Below are 24764 nucleotides of genomic sequence, written 5' to 3'. Positions count from 1 at the left end.
TACTGAGAGAGTAGTGGATGCATGGAATAACCTTCCTGCAGAAGTGGTAGCTGCAAATACAGTGAAGGAGTTTAAGCATGCATGGGATAGGCATAAGGCTATCCTTCATACAAGATAGGGCCAGGGACTATTCATAGGATTCAGATATATTGGGCAGACTAGATGGGCCAAATGGTTCTTATCTGCCGACACATTCTATGTTTCTATGTTTCTGCCTTTACAACCACTTTAGGTGTTAAGTGTTATATTTTTTGCCTCCGTTAGACTAGAGGTCAACAGTTTAAAGAGCCACCTACATTTTGGAAGCTGTGCCCAAAAAAGGCAGGCAGAGGGCAAAGGATGCATGTGGTCTATCTGCAGCGTACCTGCTTCTGGATATTAGGGAAGTATGTGACTTCTTCCTCTGTAACATTGCTCAGGTCTAACAGCCAATTGCTAGGCTCAAGAACTGTCTCTTGACTAAAAGAGTGATGTCAACATGATCCTTAGCTTCAGATGCCAGCTAATAGTAGGGATTTTAGTGCTCGCTGCAATAGAGGCAGGATCAGCAAGGGAGCTCTGGCAAAGTGATTGTCAGGGGTTTGGGGGGCCTTTTTCAAGGACACTGTAATTTTGCTCTTAATGAGCAAGGTGATAGTGTCTCTATAAGGGTTTATTCATAAGTTTAGTTAACCACGTGACCTCCGCAAGGTTTTATGCTCTTCATGACAAGGGAATTTTTGCAATTCAGCACTGTGCTACTTTAACTGGCAATTGCTTGGTTGTGCAAACACTGTACGCAAATTACATTTATATCGTTTTATATCATTTTATTTATAATTTTTTCTTAATTTTTTTGCTAGATAAAAGAAAAATATCAAAATATTTGAAAAAAAATGTTTTCCTGACAGACTTCCATGGCAGCATAGGTTTGGGTAGCCCCACCATCGCTCCTACCCCATAGGATCCCACACCCATAAATTTTCACGCCGAGCCAAAGGCTGCATTCCTTTTTTGTCCTTCTCACTCATAAGGACCGTTTTGTATGAAGTTTCCTACCTTTTGGAAGACGTGCTGACTGGGGTCTCACGCGGGACATCCGTGCGGATATTGGGAGCGTCCTCTGGTGTCCAGAAGTTCTAGGATGGCTCCAGTAGTCACCAAATGCCCGGCTAACAGCAGGGTGGTGAATGGCACACATGCACAGAAGATTGACACATGTAATAATGGAATCCCTGCCAATGGCTGCAGGTGCACCAGGTCCGCTGCCCTGCTAAAAGCGGGTGACCTCTAAAATGTGCCCAGCATAACGGTGTGCTCTGCTGTTCCTGGGATCCGGGTCACCCTGCGGATGCATCGATTGCGACGTCCAAGATACGTGAGTATGTTTGGCTTGACATCAGCAGAAGGGACCAGATGCCATGCAGGCTGCTAGGGAGTAACTCCACTTGTGTTAGAAAAGAAAAATATATAAATAATAACCAAAATGAAAACATATGGAGATGTCTATGCTGTGATGTGCAGTGTAGCATTTTTTATTTGTAAGTTTGGTGCAGTTGCTTTCTGTCCTGAACAGATATCTGTTTGTTTTAGCAAGGTTTTTCTTTCTGTGTTGAATGGTCTGTCTAATGAAATCACCTGTGTAGAGCAGTCTGCTGTAGTAGTATTCCTTTAGCAGTGGTCATCCCCTTAGGGGTTTTATCTCACCCAGCAAACAAACAACTGTTACTTTGTCTCTCTGAACAGCTTAAACAGCTTAAGAAACTTCTGCAGCTGTTTGTATTTGGAAGGTTATTTAATAAATTAGTGCATGGCTTGAGTAGCAATTGTACATGCTATACTATTTATTTTCTTAACGATGTGGAGTACTCCCTTAGGCCCCTTTCACACAGGCGGACCGTTCAGATCCGCCTGTCCGTTTTTTTGGCAGATCTGAACGGTCCCCCCATGCATCTCTATGGGGGATCGGATGTCAGCGGAGACATGTCCGCTGACATCCGATCCGTCAAATCTGGACGTATGGAAACCCTATTTTCCATCCGTCCAGCGGATGGGTTTGGATGAGAACGGACCGACGGTCCGTTCCCATCCGATTTCCCCCATAGAGATGCATAGGAAACTGACAGCTGTGTCTCCGCACACAGCATGGAGACACAGCTGTCATCCTCCTGCTCAGCGGGGGATCGGCGGCTCGAGTGTGATAGTGTGAAAGGGGCCTTAAACTTACCGATATTTGTTTATTTCTGCAACAAGTCCTCTGCAGCTTTATACCTCTGCAGCCTTGTCTGCTCTATGCAGGTTATAGCTGGGGGGGGCGTGTCTTACTGATACTGTTCCTGGATTGTCAGCCCTTCTGCAGGTCTCATAAAGCTAGAGTATGAAAAGGTCACTTATGAACACTTGCTATTAAGCATCTCCAGATCTACATGTATTATGCACACTGTAAACTGGACCTCTGCTGCTCATGCCTTGGCTGGTAAAACCCTGTATGAATTTTACTGCCTTGTTCAGGCATCCAGGTTGCAAGATGACAGCAACCATCAGTTTGCCATGGGTAGTCAAGACACTCTAAAGGAGTCTGCTACAACTCTCCCTGTGCAAGGATTCTGTACTCTGACAATGTCAAGCTTTTCCTTGCAGGACCAGTCAACCATTGCCTCTCTTGCAATGCAATGGAAGTTGGGATGAAGAATAGTCTATCCTAAAAAATAATTCTGACAAGTGGGACAATCTGATCTGCAATACAAGAGTTTATTCTGCCCTTTCGAGGACTAGCTTTATCTTGATTGCAAATAGCTGGAGATGATTCTACAAGTAGAACATTCTTGTCTGCATTGCTAGAGTCTAAACAATCCCCTTAAAGGGCTAGCATTGCTAGAGTCTAAAAAATCCCCTTAAAGGGCTAGCTTCATTTGATAGCAAATAGCTGGGAATAATTCTACAAGTAGGACAATCTTGTCTTCATTGTGAGAGTCTAAACAGTCCCCTTCAACTAAGCTAAGAGCTGTGTTTAGCCTGGCCTCCTTCCCTCAGAGTAAATGTCTGCTGAAAGAAAGAGGACTGCAGTTCAAGTGTCAGTGTCTAACTGCAAAAAGGTTTGCTCCTGCAGTTCCGGCCTGGAGTCCATAAAGAATTGAAGAATGAATGTCCTCAACCAAGTAGTCAGCAAAGAGCTCCACTTCTGGGGGAGAGGTTGCTTACTGGCCTTTTTCATATTTGTGCCACCCATCCGTATCCTATGGGTACCTGGTTGCTCTGCTTCTGCTAGGAAGATACATCTTTGGTCTCAGACGGTTGGACTTTCAGGTCAAGCACTTTTGGCCATGTTGGTCAATCAGCCACCTTCAAGCCTCTGACTGTTCCAGGAGGAATCCTCTGCTCCAGCAACAATAAGCAAGTTCTGCTAGCCAACATGGTTCTTACTGCCTCTAGGGATGGCAATTCCAATTCCAGCAGATGTGATTTTAAGAGGAGTACTATTGTTGCTCCAAGGGATGCCTATTTCCAATTCCCAGAGCTGTCTTCTGACATACCTCTGTTTCTACATGGATTGGGGGTCAGTTCGCACTATAGAAACTCAGTCCAGATGCGTTCCAGATGCTTTTCTGCATGTGCGTTTTTATGCATTTTTGATGCAGTACAGCATATTTTTTTCTTTCTCTTATTTCTTAACCCTGAATATGGACATGTGTGTTCCAGTGCATTTTTGGTGCGTTTAGGTGCGTTCAGGTGTGTTCCAGTGCAATTTTGCTTCGTTTTAAAACATTCCGGTATGGTCCAGTGCAGGAAAAATGCAGCATTTTCTACTTTTTTTTTCAGGAACTGGAAAGCACTGGAACTGCAAGCACTGGTGTGTACTTTGCCATTGGAGACCATATAACCTACTTTCCATGCGTTTTGATGCAGAAAAAAACGCAATGGACTGCATGTGGTGTGAACTGGCCCTGAGACGTCATATATGTCTGACGGTTGGGTTCTCGATCCACTGTTTATCATGCACCCAGCGATTCATGTCTTGCAAACAGGCAGATTAAGCTGTGGGTGCTGGCACATTAATCAATCTTCTGTTCTACTGAGTTATTGCAAGTGAAACTCCCCTGTCAGGAAGTTGTTTTGCCAGTAGAACTCCCCAATTGGGATGTTAGTTTGAGCACTCTGGTTTTGTGGCCAGCTCTTTCATGCTCCCTTCGACCTTTTGTCACCTGACAGCAGGGTTTTTAGTCTCCAGTGAGGCTGAACAACTTCACAGTGGTGCCCTACATCAGGGGGCAGGTCAGAACCTGCAGGGTCAGTCCACTGAGAAGAGATGACTGGGATCTGGGTGGGGTAGAATCTTCCTTATCTCTTTTAAATCTACACAGAATTTCTGGGAAGAATACATATTTTGTGGCCCAATTGGGCAATTAGTGGTTCCTACATACAGATCCCTCCAAGTGGATTTTATCTCTGGACAGGATTTTTCACAGTTAGATCTGGTACCATCTCCTTAATGTTACAAGCTGAAAAGCTTTTCCCTAGGGGCCTGGGCCAAGCCCTAGGTGCAGATGCTGTGTCAGATTAGGAAAGGTCTCTCAAGCCATATGCTTTACAATTTGATTCATATCGAATTGCCACGGTCTTACTGTTGCTAAGTCCGTGGCAATGTTTGCAGTAATTCCATATTGGCCAAACAGGATATCAGGTATCAGATTAAAGTCCTTTTTTTCAGATGAGATCTTCTGTCGTAAAGAGCAAAACTCCACCTTTGTTCATCTGTTCCACTTTCTCATCCTGGCAGGAAGAGAATAATCACGCTTGGCTGTTTTTCTAGGCTAATATCTAAAAATCCTACAAAAGAATTTGAATAGAGCTTGTTCAGTTTGGACTGCTTTGTTTTCTTTGCTTCAGTCCTCTGGTCAGGTGCATTCCTGACTTCAACTGATCCTAAAGCTCTCTTAGAGGGCAGATCCCTGCAGTCCCTGTCCTATCCAATGTCTCCTGGGTAGACAATCCCTAACTTATCCAATACTTTGATGGGGGTTTGCATCTGAGACTCGAAGGAGAACCAAATCTTTCTAGGCAGGGTTAACTTCTTGCTCTGGGCTTCCTTGCTGTCTCCATATGAGATCTTTTTGCAGTCCAGCTCAGGTAAAGACTGAGCTATGAAGCCATGCACTCTAAGGGCTATCTCTTCAGCCTGGAAGTTTGCCAAGATCACAGCTTTAGGCTAGGAAGGATCCTTTGGTGACTTACAGCTCCAGATGGGATCCTCTCCAGTCCAGTTGGAGTTAGCCATGATGTCAATCTCTCTAGGTCTACATCCTCAGCAGGAAGCTTGTCCAGAATCAGGGCTGTTAAGGCACCCTGACAGCTTGCTGCTCCAGGTGGAATCTCTTTCAGTTTTGAGTAAAGTCTCAGTTATGAAGGCAGCCTTTCTATGGGTTCTTTTTCTCAGTCAGGAGATTGTTGGGATCTGGGACTTGTGCAAAGAGGGATCCTTGTGGCTTTCTGCCCAGTACGGATAGGGTTTATATCCCTACTGGGCGGCAATCTGAGGTGGTTTCGACATTCTATGAGAACAAAGAATTAGTTCCTCCCATATGCAGGACCACCAAGAATAACTGGTTCCATGTCATGGATATTTGGATTTTTCCAGCATGCTCTCCAATTACTGTTTTTCTAAGAGTTTTAGGACATATTTGTCACTCTCTCTAGCAGAATCAGTGGGACAGAGATGTCATCCAGAATTTTTGCTGGATGGGTCAGTCCAGCTAGTTATTAGGCTTATAATGCTTAGGGCTTGGTTCCTATGGAAGCCGTCACCACACACTCATCCAGGAGTGTGTGGGCTTCATGGGCTCCATGTGAAAGGGTTCCATGAATAGTTGGAGGATGACATATATTCCATTAAAGCAGTCCTGGCTCTTTGTGGGGTGTAGCTAACTTCCTTTTGCTGTCAATATCTATCCATAGGGTTTGTTGGCTATGCTTGAAACCCTACTTTTCTGACATCCCACCCTTGTTTTTTGTGCTAGTTCAGTGGTTCTTAACCTGGGTTCGATCGAACCCCAGGGGTTCGGTGAGTCAGTCTCGCGGGTTCGGCGAAGGTCAAGACACACACCCGACTCATATGATTTGTGTGATGACACGCCCCGCTCATCCCCCAAGAAAATATTACTGATTGTGAGGCCGAGCTCACCCCGGGAAATCAGAGCTGCAGTCGGGACAACTCACAGCCATTTCACTCCCAACACCTCCCCCCAGTGTGTTCCCTCCTGACACCCCATGGTATGTCCTCCCAACCTCCCCAGTGTGTGCCCTCCTGATGCCCAATGGTATGCCCTCCCAACACCCCCCCCAGTGTGTGTCCTCCTGACACCTAATGGTATGCCCTCCCAACCCCCCCACCCCAGTGTGTGCCCTCCTGACACCCCATGGTATGTCCTCCCAACCCCCCCCCCCCCCAAGTGTGCGCCCCCCTGACACCCCATGGTATGCCCTCCCAACCCCACCCCAGTGTGTACCCTCCTGACACCCCATGGTATGCCCCCCCCCCCCAGTCACACTGATTTGCAGTAAATGTTCATTATTATGTTTTTGTTTTTGTGTGAAAATCATGTTTTAATCATGGTTCTGTTCTTTAATGGTTTTGTTCATTTTGTGCACCTATGTATAAATATATACCTATGTTTTGAATTTGAAAAAATTATATATATTTTTTTCCAATTAAGAAGGGTTCGGTGAATGCGCATATGGAACTGGTGGGGTTCAGTACCTCCAACAAGGTTAAGAACCACTGTGCTAGTTAGTTCCCAAATGTATGCTGCCATGGAAATCTGTCAGGAAAATTTACTATTTAATACTTACTGTAATTTTCCTTTCCTGATATAAGTACTTGATAGTAAATTTTCAGTTTTTCTTAGTTTCTGTTATTACATTTTGCAAACAAATACTCTTTCTTCATACACTTACACTGTTTTTGCTTATAACAGTGATAATCTATTATATTGTAAGCTCTAACGAGTAGGGCCCTCTGATTCCTACTGTATTAAAGTGTATTGTATTTGTACTGTCTACCTTTAAGTTGTAAAGTGCTGCGTAAACTGTCAGCGCTATATAAATCCTATATAATAATAAATAATAACAATCAATGTTATGAGCAATAGTTTTAACTGTCTAGTTTTAACTGGCTTTTATTCATTCATGACTGCTTGCTTACTATAGTGATCTGTGATTGGCTACAGCTAATCGTATGATACAGGGTGCTAGCTACCATGTGATAGCTGTGGGCCAATCACTGAATCACAATAGTAAGCAAGCAGCCATTTATGGCTGTTTTGCTTACATTGTAATATTATGATTGCTATGATTGGTCATAGCGATCACATGATACCCTGGCCGCTGTGGTTCTGAAAGGATCCTATGAGAAAGCCTAGAGAGAGATAAAACACATCAGGTGGTTGGTGTGTAGTGGTTACATCCCGCTGGGTGGGGACCGGGTGCCATCTTGCCAATGTCTAATCTGCCATTGTGAGAGTATACTGTGGTTATTACCACATATGTGATGTGCTTTTTTTATCCTGTTAGTTATATTTCGATTTTCATTTTAAAATCAAGCAGTTTACACTATGAAGTCCCTTTTTGTGATTTATATGTTCAATACATGCTGAGGACTGGAATGCTGGAAACAATATCTGCATGCTGACTGCACTAGAAAAAAGTTTATTGACCTCCTTTTCATTAATGAGGTCTGTGTTACAAGGTGAGGGGACATTTTCACTGTGGGCGGTGGTGGTGACTGTTATCCCAGGGTTTTTTGCACATGTTTGTATACACTGAAGAATTGCTGAAGATCACGGATTATTTGCTAGTTCAAGATTACATACATATTTAAATGGGACTGTATATGGGACTTTCACTTAGTCACTTCATATTTTATGTGTATGGCATTTGGACTTTACTTAGGACTTATTTTCTTTTGCATTATTGTATAGTTTTACTGTTTCACATTTACTTTTATGTTTGCAGCGTAGAGCTATTTGTCAGATCAAGATTATTCAAAGTTTTGAATTGGACTACATATGGGACTTTTTCTTAATCATTTCATATTTCACGTGTTGCATTTGGGACTTTATTTAGGACTTATTTTTATTTGCATTACTGAAATTTGCTGTCCTATATCTGCTTTCATGTTTGTGGTGTGGAACACTTCTTTTTATTTAATTGACTATTCTCAAAGATTACAATAAAGACTATAGGTTGGGCTGATACTCAGAATGGAGATCTGTTTTAGTTATCTGATCTTGTCTGCTGTTTTTTTTTTTTTTTTTACTGTGGAGTCCCTTACCCATTCTTCTCTGACCCTTGAAAAATTAAATTAAAAATGTTAAAAGAAAAGACTATAAGTTGAGGTTTAGTCCATTTGTAACAGCTTACAAGTACTGTGTTTTTTTTAAATTAGTTACCTGGCAGGTTGCCATTATTATGCTCTCCTTAGAAAATAGTTGTCATTTTAGTGTTCCTGTTGTTAACTTTGAAGATTAATTTATCCACAATGCTGCAGCTAGAGGGGTAAATAAAGGTTTTTCAAGTGCTTTTACTGCTTTTTTTTGGAATATGAAAATACTGCAGCGTGCATCGTCTAGGCATAGGTTCGCTTTAAGGGGATGGAGAATGTTTGTTCTTAAAAAAAGAATAGAAACATAACAATTTAGAGTTTTTAATTGCATATATAATGGTAAATAATATAAACAACAGCAAGAATAACAATAAAAATAATATTTTTGATCTTTACAATATTTTTTTTTTCTAAACATGTGTATAGTTTGGGGTGAAGGCAATAAAAGTGGACATTCCAAGGGCACTTTAGATAAGGTGACCCATGTCAGGGGTTATTTTGCAAACAATGGCTTTTATGAAGGAGTATTACAAAAATAATGTTGCTGTAAAGTAAAATCAAATATTTTAGAGGCAAAACACAATAGCAAATAAAAATTTATAATAATATGATTTATAAAGTACAGTATGTAAAAGTTAATATTTCAGATTCTGTAATATTACGCTCAGGAACTATATTTTAGTAGTCATAATTTAAACTAAATTGCATACAATACAAAATACATTTTATTATATATTTCTGGCAGAAGATGCATAGTAAAGGAGTATATTATTTGATACATTCAGAGAAATCTTCAGTGTCAATATCATATCTACAGTCGCAGTCACCTACCTCTGTCTCCAATGTCTTCCTGAGCTTCAGAGGCTCAGCAGGCTCCCAGTCCATTTCAGCAGCACATGTCAGAAGTCATTAGCTGGGGATCGCTTTGACTAATGTTCCAGTTGATTGTATGAATCCTACTCCAGAGCTGTAAATGAGGCAGAAGCACTCTTACTGCTCACAAACTGTGAAATGGCTGAGTGCATTTAGATTGCCAGAAATCAAAGAAATGTATTTCCAATAAAATCTGATAGTTTTTTTTTTTTTTTCATAGTAAGGCAGGTAGAGGAAATTAATTTGCTAAATTATACTTGTAGTTGACACTAACAGTGTACATTTAACACACTGTGTTTACAAGATTACCATCAATTCTTTTAATACTAAGTTTAGTGTTTGTCACATTAACAATTTATTAAATAAGCAATACATTGGGAATAGGCTAATTAAGAAACACATAAAGACTTCTCAAACATGTATATTTTCATTGCTTTTACAGTAATGATACTGATGATATCAGCATCATTTTCTTTACTATTTACAGTACTAATATTGTATCCATTATATGATATGACCAGATTTAAGGTTTTTCTGTTTATACTATATAAAATGCATTTTAAATTGCCTCCTTCACTTTAAGCAAGGAAAGTGAACATCCCTTTCTTATAAACACATGGCTGTTATTGATGGCCCCACCTGTCTCTTAACCACTTTAGCCCCGGAAGATTTTGCTGCTCAATGACCAGGCCACTTTTTTCAACTTGGCACTGTGCAAATGTAACTGACAATTGCGCGGTCATGCAATGCTGTACCCATACAAAATTTACGTCCTTTTTTCCCCATAAACAAAGCTTTCTTTTGGTGGTATTTGATCACCACTGCGCTTTTTATTTTTAGTGATATTAATAAAAAAATAGCAAAAATGTTGCAAAAAATTTACATTTTCTATTTTGACAGTTAAAAAATATCCAATATATTCATTTTTTGTCGTATATTTAGGCCAAAATGTATTTAGCTGCATGTCTTTGACAAAAAAATTCTCAATGAGCTTATTTTTATCCAATTTAAGACCGGAAGATTTCACCCCCTTCCTGACCAGGCCATATTTCGCGATTCGGCGACTGCATTATTTTGACAGACAATTGCGCGGTCGTACGACACTGTACCCAAATTAAATTTACGTCCTTTTTTTTCCCACAAATAGAGCTTTCTTGTGGTGGTATTTGATCACCTGTGCGATTTTTGAATTTTTTAAAAAGAGCGACAATTTTGAAAAAAAAAAAAAACAATATTTTTCACATTCTGATATATAACATTCCCAAAAAAAATTTAAAAATCAATTTTTTTTAACATTTTAGGCCAAGTTGTTTTCTGCTACATATTTTTGAAAAAAAATCACAATAAGCGGTTTGAGCAAAAGTTATCGCATTTACTAACTACGGGAAAGATTTATGTCATTTTTATTGTTTTTTTTTTCACTAGTAATGGCGGCGATCTGCGATTTTTTGCAGGACTGCGACATTGCGGTTAACAGATCGGACCCCTAACTGACATTTTTGACACTTTTGGGGGTACCAGTGACATTACTACAGTAATCAGTGCTATAAATATGCACTGTTACTGTAATAATGACACTGGCAGGGAAGGGGTTAACACTGTTGGTGATCAAGGGGTTAAATGTATGCCTCATACTTACTGACATGTGTGGGGGGAGGGGGTTTTGTGACAGAGACAGAGATCGCAGGTTCAGCTATGCTGAATCCATCATATCCCTTGCTAAAAATGCTGAGAGGGCTGGTGTATCGCACTCATGGATAACAACCACCATGCACTGCACTCAGCAAATCGAGAGACCGGAAACCACGTCAACGTGTTTCGCCCCTCCCACAGGGTGTTCTCAAAGACTTAGGAACTGACTTAGAGAGCTGACTTAGAGATGAGCCGGGGTCGCTGTGTGCAGTAATAAAAGTACAGAGTTCCTCTAAAAAGTGCTGCAATGTGTCACTACACACTGTTGCCTGATGTCCAGTGTACCTCTGCCACCTTCCTCTGCAGAGCAGACCTCATACGTGCACGTTTTAACTCTTTCACTCCCCATACCATGTGACCAGGCTATGGGTCCCTGCAATGCAGGGCTGGTCTGGGTTGCTTTGGGAAACCGACAGCTGGGAAGGCAGCAAGATCATCGCCCCCTAACTACCGGAAGAACTGTCACCTACACCATGTACCACACTTCACGATCGGCTGCAATGTACCTTGCATTAGTGCTTGGTTACCCGTAGCAACTGCATTACTCCTCCTGTTTCCTTTGTCGAGTAGACCTGTTGTAGTGGCCTTTCTTCATACCCCACATTTGCTTTACTCTCCCTGGTTCTTTCATACGCCCGTAATCATCATGCACCACCCCTTTAAATGACTTCAGATCAGGCTTACAAAAGTCAACTTTATGTAAGTATCATGGCATTACAGTCCAACATGAACAAATGTCCCCTAACTAATTTTAGCAGGTGGGGCCCATTCATATCTCCAAAAAGGTCATAGTCCATGAGAGTTCTCCAGTGCTGGTAGATCTCCAGACTCCTGGTGCCTCTGACAGACTACTAGGTGCAATAGCCCTCCTCTGCAGCAATCACAGCATTCTTTTGAGCAGAAGCAGCATCCAACCCCCAGAACCCAACCTTCCCCCTTTTTTATATCACAGGTGGGTATTCCGGATACAAAAAGCCCAGTACAACAGCACACAAATTAGCCCACCCCCCAGCCTGGGCCAGCCACTGTCTAACTAAGATTTCTGTAGGCAACCTGCCTACAGGCTGGTTGTATTGAAGTCCATCCATCAATCGACTTCTGTACAAACAGCTGATTACATTTGTTTGCATGTGAATAATGCTGATGGCTATAGCCACTAGCAGTAATCATTGTGTTCTGCTAGCAGGAAAGGCTCTCTGCCAGCAGAACACAATAGTGCCGCAGGAAGGATTCCCCTATCAACACTAAATGTTTTTCTTTCCAACAATCCAATTATTTTTTTTAGATCTGTGATGGAATTAAGACCTGCATATACCTTCTATTTTAAGAAGGCTCTACTTAGTTTCTCACTGATTAAAGCGATTGTAAAGTTTTTTGTTTTTTTTAAACACCAAACTACGTGCCCCTGATCCTCCTTTTCTGGGGCCTCCCGTCAACGCTCCTGCCTCCTTCTCTTCTCAGTGTGTTGCCGTAGGAAGCCACTTCCTATTATGGCACACCTGTGGTCTTTATCCTGAGCTGCGCTGCCTGCGTCCATAGACATAGACAGTGCGTCTCAGCCCCACCCCCTTCTTCTTTGTCACAGGATTTGACTGACAGCAGGGAGAGCCAATGGCTCCCGCTGCCTCAGTAAAGCATGTGAGAGTGGGGAGAGATGCTACAGACAGGGTACATTGCTAGATCAAGTTAGGGCTTAGGTAAGTGTAAGGGGGGCTGAGGAGGGCCAGATTACTACCTAAACATTTGTTTGCTTTAATACAAGAAAAGCATTAGGATAAAAAGTGTTTAGCGTTTAGAACCACTTTAAGTGAAACCCTTTTAGCCCACCCCGTCAATTATATAAAAAAACAGCCTAATAATACAGATCTATGCATTCCTAATGTTGCCTGAAAACCTATATCAATCTGAAAGATACCAGAGGTTCAAACAGACGTTCACATTTCAACAGGACAATGAACACAAATACAGCCAAAACTGTGAAACTTCCCAACCTAAACATTTAGAAAAAAATATCATAGTCGCAATGTGATTGGCTACTACTTGCGACAAAAAACGAATGCGAAGGAATACCAATTTACAATAAGTTACAACTTAGGTACTGCAAGTTTGTTCATATACACATACACACTGTTATCATGCTTATCTGCATTTTGAAGTAGCGAATTCAGACACCAGGATCCTACTGTGGCACTATAGGGAAGATTTAAGTATGTGTGGGCTAATTTGGTTAAGAGAATCATTTGTTTGCTAATGTTCGGTTTAGCTTTAGGTCTTTTCCATTTGCAACAAAAGCTTACAGACACATACATCATTTTTGTTTGCATTTATGCGGTATCCCAACCCCAAGATAAATATTCAAGAATACAGTTCTGTATGGTGCAGGCATGCTAAAAATTCTAGATGTTTGCAAATGTGTATGTGTTCATTGCCTTCCACTTGTTCTAAATAATCTTATCAATCATTCTGAGTAGACATATAAAGGTTAAATGTTTACATTGCAAAGATAGAATGGTGTTACAAAATTAAAATGGTTACAAAATTATTTATTTTATAATGTTTTTTTTTATCCACAGTTTCTAAACACGTATATGGAAATCTCCAAAGAGCTTGGAGATAATGTTGGCCTTGGAAAAGCATATGAAGCAATGGCAAAGGCTCTGGAAAGGTAAGTTAGCACTCCGATGTCTTGCTGTCACTGTCAATTCATTCAACTGTGAAAGACTTCAATTGCTAGAGATCTGTCACTTCCCATTTACTGGCTCTTTACATCCTAAGCACTGCCCTTTTTGAATGACCCTTTCAATCTAAATTATTTGAAACAAATACAGTTTAAAAGGGCAGCATGAGACAGCATCAAAGCTTTTCTTATCCCGTGCTCTTACTGTACTGCTGTACACTTGTATTGAGGCACTAAAACAATGCTATGGAGAGATCAATGTGTATGCAGTATATATATATATGTGTGTGTGTGTGTGTGTGTATATATATATATATACTGTATATTTTCTATTATATATATATATACTGTGTGTGTGTATATATATATATATACTGTATATGCGTATATATATATATATATATATGCAAATATGTATAGTGCAGCCAAGGCTTTAATCAAATGTTTTAAACAAAATATTAAATGCTAGTATTCATTAAACAATGGTTAAGGTTGGACCATTCTGTGCCTTAAAGTGGCACTACACTGTATATGCATGCCACAATTCAAAAACGCTATTTTCATTTTTATTATTCAAAGCAGACTTGCCCATTCATCCACATTTCCATGTTTTATTTTGCTAAGAAATCCCTTTGAAAACACCCCCTTGCATTTCTGGCCATGGCCACCTTGAGTAAGTTCAGATGATTTGTGTAGCATTTGCTTCCTTGAATCCATCTGCCCTTAGCTCCAGCATGCAGGCAGGAGGGTGTGCTTAGCTGAGAAAACCCCTTCTCCCCTCCTCTCCCCCTGAAGACTCCTGGGATGTATGACATAATTTGCCTAGGCCTGGAAACTAAAAATTAAATAAAGAAATGTAAAAAAATAATAATAACTTTATAATAAATATGATATACTTTCATATCTATTTACTAATGCTAGCAGCATAAGGATTAAAAATAGTCAATGCTGACTAAGATAGTAAAGTTCCACTTTAAGTCCTGTAGCAGTTGTACAGGCTTCTCGCCTGTACTAAAAATGCATACTCTGATTTCAATACACACTATGACCTTAATATTCTGTGCATCAGAAGCTGCAAGTCTAGCTAGCTAGCCCTTCTCTCTCCAGGCTAAAGCCGGCCATACATGGATCAAAATTCCTGCTGCACTGGCTGAATTTCAATTCATGTGTGGTCACAGTGGTTGAACAGAAGTTGATCTACCGGTCGAGTTCTGCGCAACAGCCCTGTGAGATAAAAGCCACTCAATCAGTGCTGCAGGCAATAGGCTGCAGTGCTGATCGGTGTATTCTGACAGTGGGGGAGGCCCTCCCTTGTCTATACAGTCGTGCAGCAGGCAGGATTCCCCCATCCACCTCAAATGTGTCAATGGGGGAATCAGCTCAGTTTTTTGTTCTTCCCACTGGCTGAAAGAAAAACAAAAACGTATCCCTGTATGACCAGCTTTACTGTCCCTAGCTGGCTCCTTTAATTTTTTGGATTTTAATTATTTCTTTTATAAAGAGTTATCATGTCATATGTGTCTTACCTAAAAGACAGGACACATTGGACCTACACTGCAAATTGAGTACACCTCCATCCCAATATACTATACAAAAAAAGAAAAATTGCCCAGTGGGACTTTAAATGAGGAGGACTCAATGGTCATTATAGTGCAATTCGTCTAAGACGCATTGCACTATTGAGTCCTCCTCATTTAAAGTCCCACTGGGCAATTTTTCTTTTTGTGTATGTGCCTTACATAAGGCAGCCTGTATGAAAAACCAGCCTACCTAGGAATGCCTACTCCTCTAGCCTGACATATTCCCATCTAGGCATTTTGATATCTGCAGAATTCCTCCTAATTATTGCTTGCATGAGGACAGAGGGCTCTCAAGAGGAGTTCTGAGGCAGAGTGTTGTGATTTCACTTAGATTCAATGGGAATTATTTAACTGGAGGATGTTCTTGCCTTTGGGAGCACTCCTTGATTGTCCAGATTGATTTTCTGTTTAAAAATAAGCAGAAATGTTTTTTTGTTTATTTTTTACTGTACAATCACTTTTTGTCCAAGTCGCAAGGTAAAGTACAGTATGGTGTAAGTAAGTACTTGTATGATGTCATAAAGGAGTGATTTTCAGCATAATCCAGGGATAGGCAGAGGTCAGGGCAGGCAGCCAACAATAAACATAATCGAGCAATAAACAGAAGTCAGGCCAGGTGACAGGGCAGGTGACAGACAATGAGCTCGATTCAGGAACAGGCTAGCAGGGTCACTACAAAATGTCAGTAACAGAGCCCAGTGTTAGTCTAGTATAACATATCACAAGCCCAAAACCATGGGCTTGTATTGTTCTTGTATTGTTATGCTACCAACCAATAGTAATGGAGGGGAATTGCCACCAAAACAGGGCCTGTTACCCAGCAACTGATGATCAGGCCAGGCATGAGGGAGCAACTGCATGCTCTGAGGAGAGCAAGACATGCAGTGCAGGAGTGTGAGAGATGCTCCTAACAGGGACAGTTACTACTAACACTCCTAACAGGGACAGTTACTACTAACACTCCTAACAGGGACAGTTACTACTAACACTCCTAACAGGGACAGTTACTACTAACACTCCTAACAGGGACAGTTACTACTAACACTCCTAATAGGGACAGTTACTACTAAGACTCCTAACAGGGACAGTTACTACTAACACTCCTAACAGGGATAGTTACTACTAAGACTCCTAACAGGGACAGTTACTACTAACACTCCTAACAGGGACAGTTACTACTAACACTCCTAATAGGGACAGTTACTACTAACACTCCTAACAGGGACAGTTACTACTAACACTCCTAATAGGGACAGTTACTACTAAGACTCCTAACAGGGACAGTTACTACTAAGACTCCTAACAGGGACAGTTACTACTAAGACTCCTAACAGGGACAGTTACTACTAACACTCCTAACAGGGACAGTTACTACTAACACTCCTAATAGGGACAGTTACTACTAAGACTCCTAACAGGGACAGTTACTACTAAGACTCCTAACAGGGACAGTTACTACTAAGACTCCTAACAGGGACAGTTACTACTAACACTCCTAACAGGGACAGTTACTACTAACACTCCTAACAGGGACAGTTACTACTAACACTCCTAACAGGGACAGTTACTACTAACACTCCTAACAGGGATAGTTACTACTAAGACTCCTAACAGGGACAGTTACTACTAAGACTCCTAACAGGGACAGATACTACTAACACTCCTAACAGGGACAGATACTAATACTCCTAACAGGGACAGTTACTACTAACACTCCTAACAGGGACAGTTACTACTAACACTCCTAACAGGGACAGATACTACTAACACTCCTAACAGGGACAGATACTAATACTCCTAACAGGGACAGTTACTACTAACACTCCTAACAGGGACAGTTACTACTAACACTCCTAACAGGGACAGATACTAATACTCCTAACAGGGACAGTTACTACTAACACTCCTAACAGGGACAGTTACTACTAACACTCCTAACAGGGACAGTTACTACTAACACTCCTAACAGGGACAGTTACTACTAACACTCCTAACAGGGACATTTACTAATACTCCTAACAGGGACATTTACTACTAACACTCCTAACAGGGACAGTTACTACTAACACTCCTAACAGGGACAGTTACTACTAACACTCCTAACAGGGACAGTTACTACTAACACTCCTAACAGGGACATTTACTAATACTCCTAACAGGGACAGTTACTACTAACACTCCTAACAGGGACAGTTACTACTAACACTCCTAACAGGGACAGTTACTACTAACACTCCTAACAAGGACAGTTACTACTAACACTCCTAACAGGGACAGTTACTACTAACACTCCTAACAGGGACAGTTACTACTAACACTCCTAACAGGGACAGTTACTACTAACACTCCTAACAAGGACAGTTACTACTAACACTCCTAACAGGGACAGTTACTACTAACACTCCTAACAAGGACAGTTACTACTAACACTCCTAACAGGGACAGTTACTACTAACACTCCTAACAGGGACAGTTACTACTAACACTCCTAACAGGGACAGTTACTACTAACACTCCTAACAGGGACAGTTACTACTAACACTCCTAACAAGGACAGTTACTACTAACACTCCTAACAGGGACAGTTACTACTAACACTCCTAACAGGGACAGTTACTACTAACACTCCTAACAGGGACAGTTACTACTAACACTCCTAACAGGGACAGTTACTACTAGCACTCTTAACAGGGACAGTTACTACTAACACTCCTAACAGGGACAGTTACTACTAACACTCCTAACAGGGACAGTTACTACTAACACTCCTAACAGGGACAGTTACTACTAGCACTCTTAACAGGGACAGTTACTACTAACACTCCTAACAGGGACAGTTACTACTAACACTCCTAACAGGGACAGTTACTAATACTCCAAACAGGGACAGTTACTACTAACACTCCTAACAGGGACAGTTACTAATACTCCAAACAGGGACAGTTACTTCTGCTACCAACCAATAGTAATGGAGGGGAATTGCCACCAAAACAGGGCCTGTTACCCAGCAACTGATGATCAGGCCAGGCATGAGGGAGCAACTGCATGCTCTGAGGAGAGCAAGACATGCAGTGCAGGAGGGTCAGAGATGCTCCTAACAGGGACAGTTACTACTAACACTCCTAACAGGGACAGTTACTACTAACACTCCTAACAGGGACAGTTACTACTAACACTCCTAACAGGGACAGATACTAATACTCCTAACAGGGACAGTTACTACTAACACTCCTAACAGGGACAGTTACTACTAACACTCCTAACAGGGACATTTACTAATACTCCTAACAGGGACATTTACTACTAACACTCCTAACAGGGACAGTTACTACTAACACTCCTAACAGGGACAGTTACTACTAACACTCCTAACAGGGACAGTTACTACTAACACTCCTAACAGGGACAGTTACTACTAACACTCCTAACAGGGACATATACTAATACTCCTAACAGGGACATTTACTACTAACACTCCTAACAGGGACAGTTACTACTAACACTCCTAACAGGGACAGTTACTACTAACACTCCTAACAGGGACAGTTACTACTAACACTCCTAACAGGGACAGTTACTACTAACACTCCTAACAGGGACAGTTACTACTAACACTCCTAACAGGGACAGTTAGTACTTACACTTCTAACAAGGACAGTTACTAATACTCCTAACAAGGACAGTTACTAATACTCCTAACAGGGACAGTTACTTCTGCTACCAACCAATAGTAATGGAGGGGAATTGCCACCAAAACAGGGCCTGTTACCCAGCAACTGATGATCAGGCCAGGCATGATAGAGCAGCTGCATGCTCCGAGGAGAGAAGAACATGCAGTGCAGGAGTGTGAGAGATGCTCCTAACAGGGATAGTTACAACTATAACAAGCTAGCCAAAAGCAATTCAATAGATTTTCACTCTGATTGTAATTCAAAACTGGGATACACAAAAACCATAGGTAGCAGAATGCTGTGGACCAGTCAGTTCTGTGCAAACTTTTTTCCTCAAACAAAATGTAATGGAAAGTTTCCAAAATAGCTACACGTGTAACCAATATGAAATGTAAATCATGTTCATAATTATCCAGTCATAAGTACAGGATACAGTCTCATAGTGTTGGGGAACGCTAATGGTGGCTGATGGTGATGCAAGGCAGTTGCTCAGTAAACAATGGTTAGGGTAGAGAGGTAAAAAAAGTAGAGAAGAATTGAGGTTGCTTTGTAGAAATTTTGGAATCATGTATGAGATAAAGTCTCTGTTTTTTTTAAAAAAAGAAGTAAGAAATGCAGCAAGACACCTCACCTATGCCAGACAAAGAGGAAAAAGAAATACTCTTCTCCCCCAAGCAGAGCACAAATCGTTTACTCAGCAAGCACTTTTAAACAAGCAATCCTTACTAACCACTAGCAGTGGACCCCCAACACCCTATCACTGTGCTTGATTTTTAGAACCCCATAGCAGGAAAAAGCAGTAAAAAGACCCATACAAAAGCTAAGTCCACTTTAATCCAGCATGCAAGGTCAGAAGGGTAGAGATGTGAATCTCTACATAAACATACCTAACAACCATTTACAGGTTTCACTGTGTTGCAGGTCACACAACCTGCACCAGTTTTATCTTGCATTCGCTCTGTACTATGAGCCCTGGTATCATCACATATTTGATTCACTTTGACTGAAGTCTCTAATGACATCGGCACGGTGTTTGGCTGCTACCACTCCAGGTCATATAACTTGAAATTGCAACACCAGGGGATCTGCATTTAAAAGTTGTTAGTTAAAGCAGTATAAATCCAAATGCAAACATTGATGATATTGCTGTTTACCACTTCTTAGATGTGATGGCTTCATTAGGCTACTTTTTTAGGCTTTCTTCTATTTTCACCTGGTGATCCAGCCAACAAGTCTGTTGAGCACAAGCCCTCCAGCAAAATGTATCAGTTTATATGGGGACAAACCACTTAACACTAGCAGGAGTGATTAAAATAACCAGATCTGCCTGAAAAACTGACAGGCGGATCTGAACGCCCTGCTAGTGTGAAAGGGGCCTAAGGGTCATATAAAAGTTTGGTTTTAGAGTAAATAAATAAATGTTTACATTTTAGGGTTAAGGTTATTTTTAAGTGGTTAGTTTTATAAATTAATTTGGATATTAAAGCGGAGTTCCGGGCACAAAAACAAATTTTTTTTTTGTGCCCCTCCGCTAGGAATGCCTCACCTGAAAAGGAATTGGATAGTTAAGTTTTTTTTTTTTGTTTACTTACCTTGCAATTGAAGATCGAAGATACTCACCTCAGAGTACTTCCTCCCTTGGAGCCGCGGCTCACCCCGTCACTTCCTGCCTCGCTATGATTCCTGGGAGCTGAACGTCACAGCTCCCAGGAATCAATGCGACGGCACCGGCCCCGCTCGTCATTTCCGGGCGACGCCGCGCCGGAAGTGACGAGAGGGGCCGGTGCGGCGCATTCTGGGACAAGAAGACGCGGAAGAAGACACAGAAGAGGACCGCGCCGGCTTCAGCTGCCCACAAGAGAGATGGAAACGCTGTGGAAGAAATTTTCCAAGTAAGTATTTCTTCTAAAAGGTAAGTGCGAACCGGGACAGATCAGAGGCTAGCCATTGTGGAATGTGCTAGCCCTGACTGTCCCGGGGGTATGTTTATTAAAAAATGACATCTGTGCCCGGAACTCCGCTTTAAAGTGGAATTCCAGGTTAAAAAAATACTTTCTATTTCTATGAATATTATAAAAAGAACTTTTATATTATGCCTTTTTGGAATTGAAAAATATCTCATTAGAAACAACAGTCTAATCTAGACAATCACAAACAGCGTTGCGCCTGTGCACTTGAATGTGGCTGCTTGCAAGCACTTCCTGTTACCGTTTTTGGTGTTTGTGCAAGCAGCACCGCACATCCCTGCCCCTGTCCAGTGCAGCCAGCCCCATCTATTATATCATATGTTTTCTCATGGATAAGGATGCACAAGCGTCTCCATTCATGAGTGAGCTCCAACACAATGGTGATGCAGCTAAAACGGCTACAGAGGGCAAAGTAAGGCACTTTCAGAAGTGATGCTGCTAGCCTGAAAGAGACATGCTCACCAGCCTTCCTTCTAGTATGAGCAGAGAAGTATTTCAGTCATAAGACAGAAATGCATTATAAAGAAAAAAGATACAAACGCACAGCTTTAAACAATTTTACACTTACCGATCGACTTGCATTGCTAACTGATTGCAGTCGAATATTTAAGCAGACAGAGGACAGAGTAAGGTTAGCAGTTAAGGGCTGCATTTTTTAGCTAGGTTAGATGTTAGGTTGCATGATTACACCTCTTCTTGCTTTGACAAGGGCTTACTGATTGATTTTATGACAAAATTTATATAGCATCGATTAAATAATTCATACCAATTACCACTGAATTTTAATTCATATAATGGAAATAGGACATAACATAATAGGGTATCAATATGAATAGTAATACGAATCCAATCTAAATTACATCTATTGCAGCAGAAAGGGTTATTTACTAAAACTGGAGAGTGCATAATCTGGTGCAACTCTGCACAGAAACCAATCAGCATCCAGGTTTTATTGCCAAAGCTTAATTGAACAAGCTGTAGTTAGAAACTGATTTGCTACCATGCACACCTACACCAGATTCTGAGTGCACCAGTTTTAGTAGCTTTCCCCCCAGAGTGTCTCAAAGGTAGCCTGGAAAAGTACTGTTCAGGGTTTACACCCAGGCTCCTCTCTTACACCTTAAGGCTGCATTCACACTTGAGCGTAGCGTTTTCGTTTTGCGATTTTTACAGCGATTTTACCACCATTTTCAGGCGTTTTTTTTCAGGCTTTTTTGGAGGCAGGCATTGACATCTATCAAAAATGCTGGTAATCAGCCCAAAAAGAAGCTCGTGCACTTTTTTCAGCTACAGGCGTTTTGCAAAACTCTCAGATGTGAACAGGGGCCATTTAAATGAATGCGGTTTTACTTGCATTTTGGAACGTGTTTTTGGAGCTGAAAAACACTCAAAAACGCCCAGGTGTGAATGGAGCCTTAGAGAACTCTGATCCACCATCCATTTCGGGTTTTGCACCTATTCCTTTTGGCAATTTAGGATCACCTGCTCTAGAACCTAGGGGACAGACAGGTTGTGCCCATGAGAGCTGAAGGTTGGTTAAAGCAATAAAGCTGTATGTGGTGTCTGACCTGCATTAGACTTGGTCAGCCTGATAGTTAGGACCTTCATTTGTGTAGATAGTGGTGGGATACAGCTAAGATATTATTTTTGGAAGTTTGTTTTAACTCTTTCTGTTTGGAGCACTGTACAGCACCTGTAAATACGAGGGGCGTTCAAGTCAATCGGGACTTTTAATTGAAAGGTATAAAAAGGGATGCTAGCGTGGCAGTACTACACTTAGTAGTAAGTGTGTCCTATTACTGATAGGGGTGCACATGTCACGGACCAGTCCAGAGACCGATAATCAAGTTGGCAGTTAACAGTGTTAGTGCATACATGGAACAGCGTGTGGTGATGAAGTTTCTTGTGAATGAAGGCGTAAAATCCATGGATATCTACAGAAGACTTCAAGCACAGTACGTTGATGAGACGCTTAGCCATAGTAAGACGTTTGAATGGTGTAAACTTTTCAAAGATGGCCATGCATCGGTCATTGACGATCCCCGCCGTGGTGGTTCCCAGCCCACAGCAGTCATTCCTGTGAATATTCAATGTGTGGAACGCTTGAGCCTGGATAATCAACTCATAACCTGTTGTGAAATTGCAAATATTTCTGTGGGAATTCACAAACGTTTTCATTTTCAAAAAGTTAGAGCACACTGGGTACCAAGACAGCTTTCCTCTCTTGACCGGCACATAAGAGTTGAAGCCTGCACTGATTTGAAGGAGCGTTATGACAGCGAAGGCCAGGATTTGTTGCAATGGAAGCATGCGGACTCACCACCACCAAAAAAATTTCAAACAATGGCATCTGCAGGTAAAGTGATGTCAAGTGTTTTATGGGACAAACATGGCATTATTATTCATGTGGTTTTTGTTTCCCGTGGTGCCACCCCTAAAAGTGTTCTTTGAAGGTCAGCATTTCAGCACTGATGTCGAAGTGAAACAAGCTGTCCTAGGATGGTTTAGACGTACTGACAAATCTTTCTGTGCCGAAGCTTTCCAGGCATTAGTTAAATGCTGGGATAAGTGTATAAATGTAGCAGGGGAATATGTTGAAAAATAAATGTAGTTTTCAGTCCTTGAAATTTGTTCTTTTATTATATGTACCTAAAAGTCCTGGTCTGACTTAAACACCCCTCATAGCACCAATAAACATAATAAACAGTGACAACCACGGTTTGTCACTGTATCATTTGACTGGTGTCTGTGCCTAAAAGTGTAATAACCCCAGGGAGCATTTTACCTGCTACCTATCCCTAACTCACACTATTCTTTGCAAATAAAATCAATCCAGAGCTATATCCACTTGAACCCTGCCGGCGTAAAAGGCCTAACAAGTAACAAGTTTCATATTAGATGTCACGTAATAAATCGGACTCCAGCAATGTTTTCATTTAATTGATACTGCTAAACTTCATTATTCTTGGATCCATGTTTTTAGACTGTGCAAAATAATTGAAGATTACCCTTTATGAGAGTTGTACTACATACAACAAATATTGTAATGATAAAAATAGCACTGTTATTAAAAGCTGCAATATAATAGTTTTGGGTACAATTTTAAGAAAAATCTGTATTTTTCTTATTGCTAACTATGATAAAGAAACAAGGGAAATGTGTTCATACATTTATATTTCCTTTCAAATATTTTTAGGAAGCTTTTTCTTTTTTTACATTTATTTTATTTCACATTTAAACTAATAATAAAACTGCAAATATGACTACAGTTTATGTTTTTGGTAACTGACAGTTTGCCTATATCCAATTCTGCCATACTTTTTTGTAATGGGATACTTATACATACACTATATTGCTTAAAGTATTGGGACGCCTGCCTTTACACACACATGAACAAACTTTAATGGCATCCCAATCTTAGTCCGTAGGGTTCAATATTGAGTCGGCCCATCCTTTGCAGCTAATACAGCTTCAATTCTCCTGGGAAAGCTGTCCACAATGTTTAGGAGTGTTTCTATAGGAAACCATTCTTCCAGAAGTGCATTTGTGAGATCAGGCACTGTTGTTGGATGAGAAGGCCTGGCTCACAGTCTCCCCTCTAATTCATCCCAAAAGTGTTCTATCGGGTTGAGGTCAGGACTCTGTGCAGGCCAGTCAGGTCCCCCCCAAACTCACTCATCCATGTCTTTATGGGCCTTGGTTTGTGCACTGGTGTGCAGTCATGTTGGGACAGAAAGGGGCCATCCCCAAACTGTTCCCACAAAGTTGGAAGCATAGAATTGTCCAAGATGTCTTGGTATGCTACTGAGGGGCCAAGCCCAACCCCTGAAAAACCACCCCACACCATAATTCCACCTCCACCGAATGATTTGGACCAGTGCACAAAGCAAGGTCCATAAAGACATGGATGAGTGAGTTTCACGTGGAGCAACTTGACTGGCCTGCACG

At 41.2% G+C, this 24764-nt stretch overlaps 1 protein-coding gene across 2 annotated transcripts in view; it reads left to right on the top strand.

Annotated features, from left to right (window-relative positions):
* Window positions 1-24764, top strand: part of TTC29 (tetratricopeptide repeat domain 29) — a 421410-nt gene that overhangs the window by 287672 nt on the left and 108974 nt on the right. For both annotated transcript variants that reach the window (XM_082264156.1, XM_082264157.1), the window contains one exon: window positions 13495-13586. In XM_082264156.1, coding sequence (XP_082120282.1) covers window positions 13495-13586 — 92 coding nt within the window. The remainder of the gene's footprint in view (window positions 1-13494; window positions 13587-24764) is intronic.

The sequence above is a fragment of the Pelophylax lessonae genome, assembly GCF_965119305.1.
Source record: "Pelophylax lessonae genome assembly, chromosome: 1".
Classification (NCBI taxonomy): domain Eukaryota; kingdom Metazoa; phylum Chordata; class Amphibia; order Anura; family Ranidae; genus Pelophylax; species Pelophylax lessonae.
Note: the sequence above shows the minus strand (reverse complement) of the source record. Positions and strands in the feature narration are given on the sequence as shown.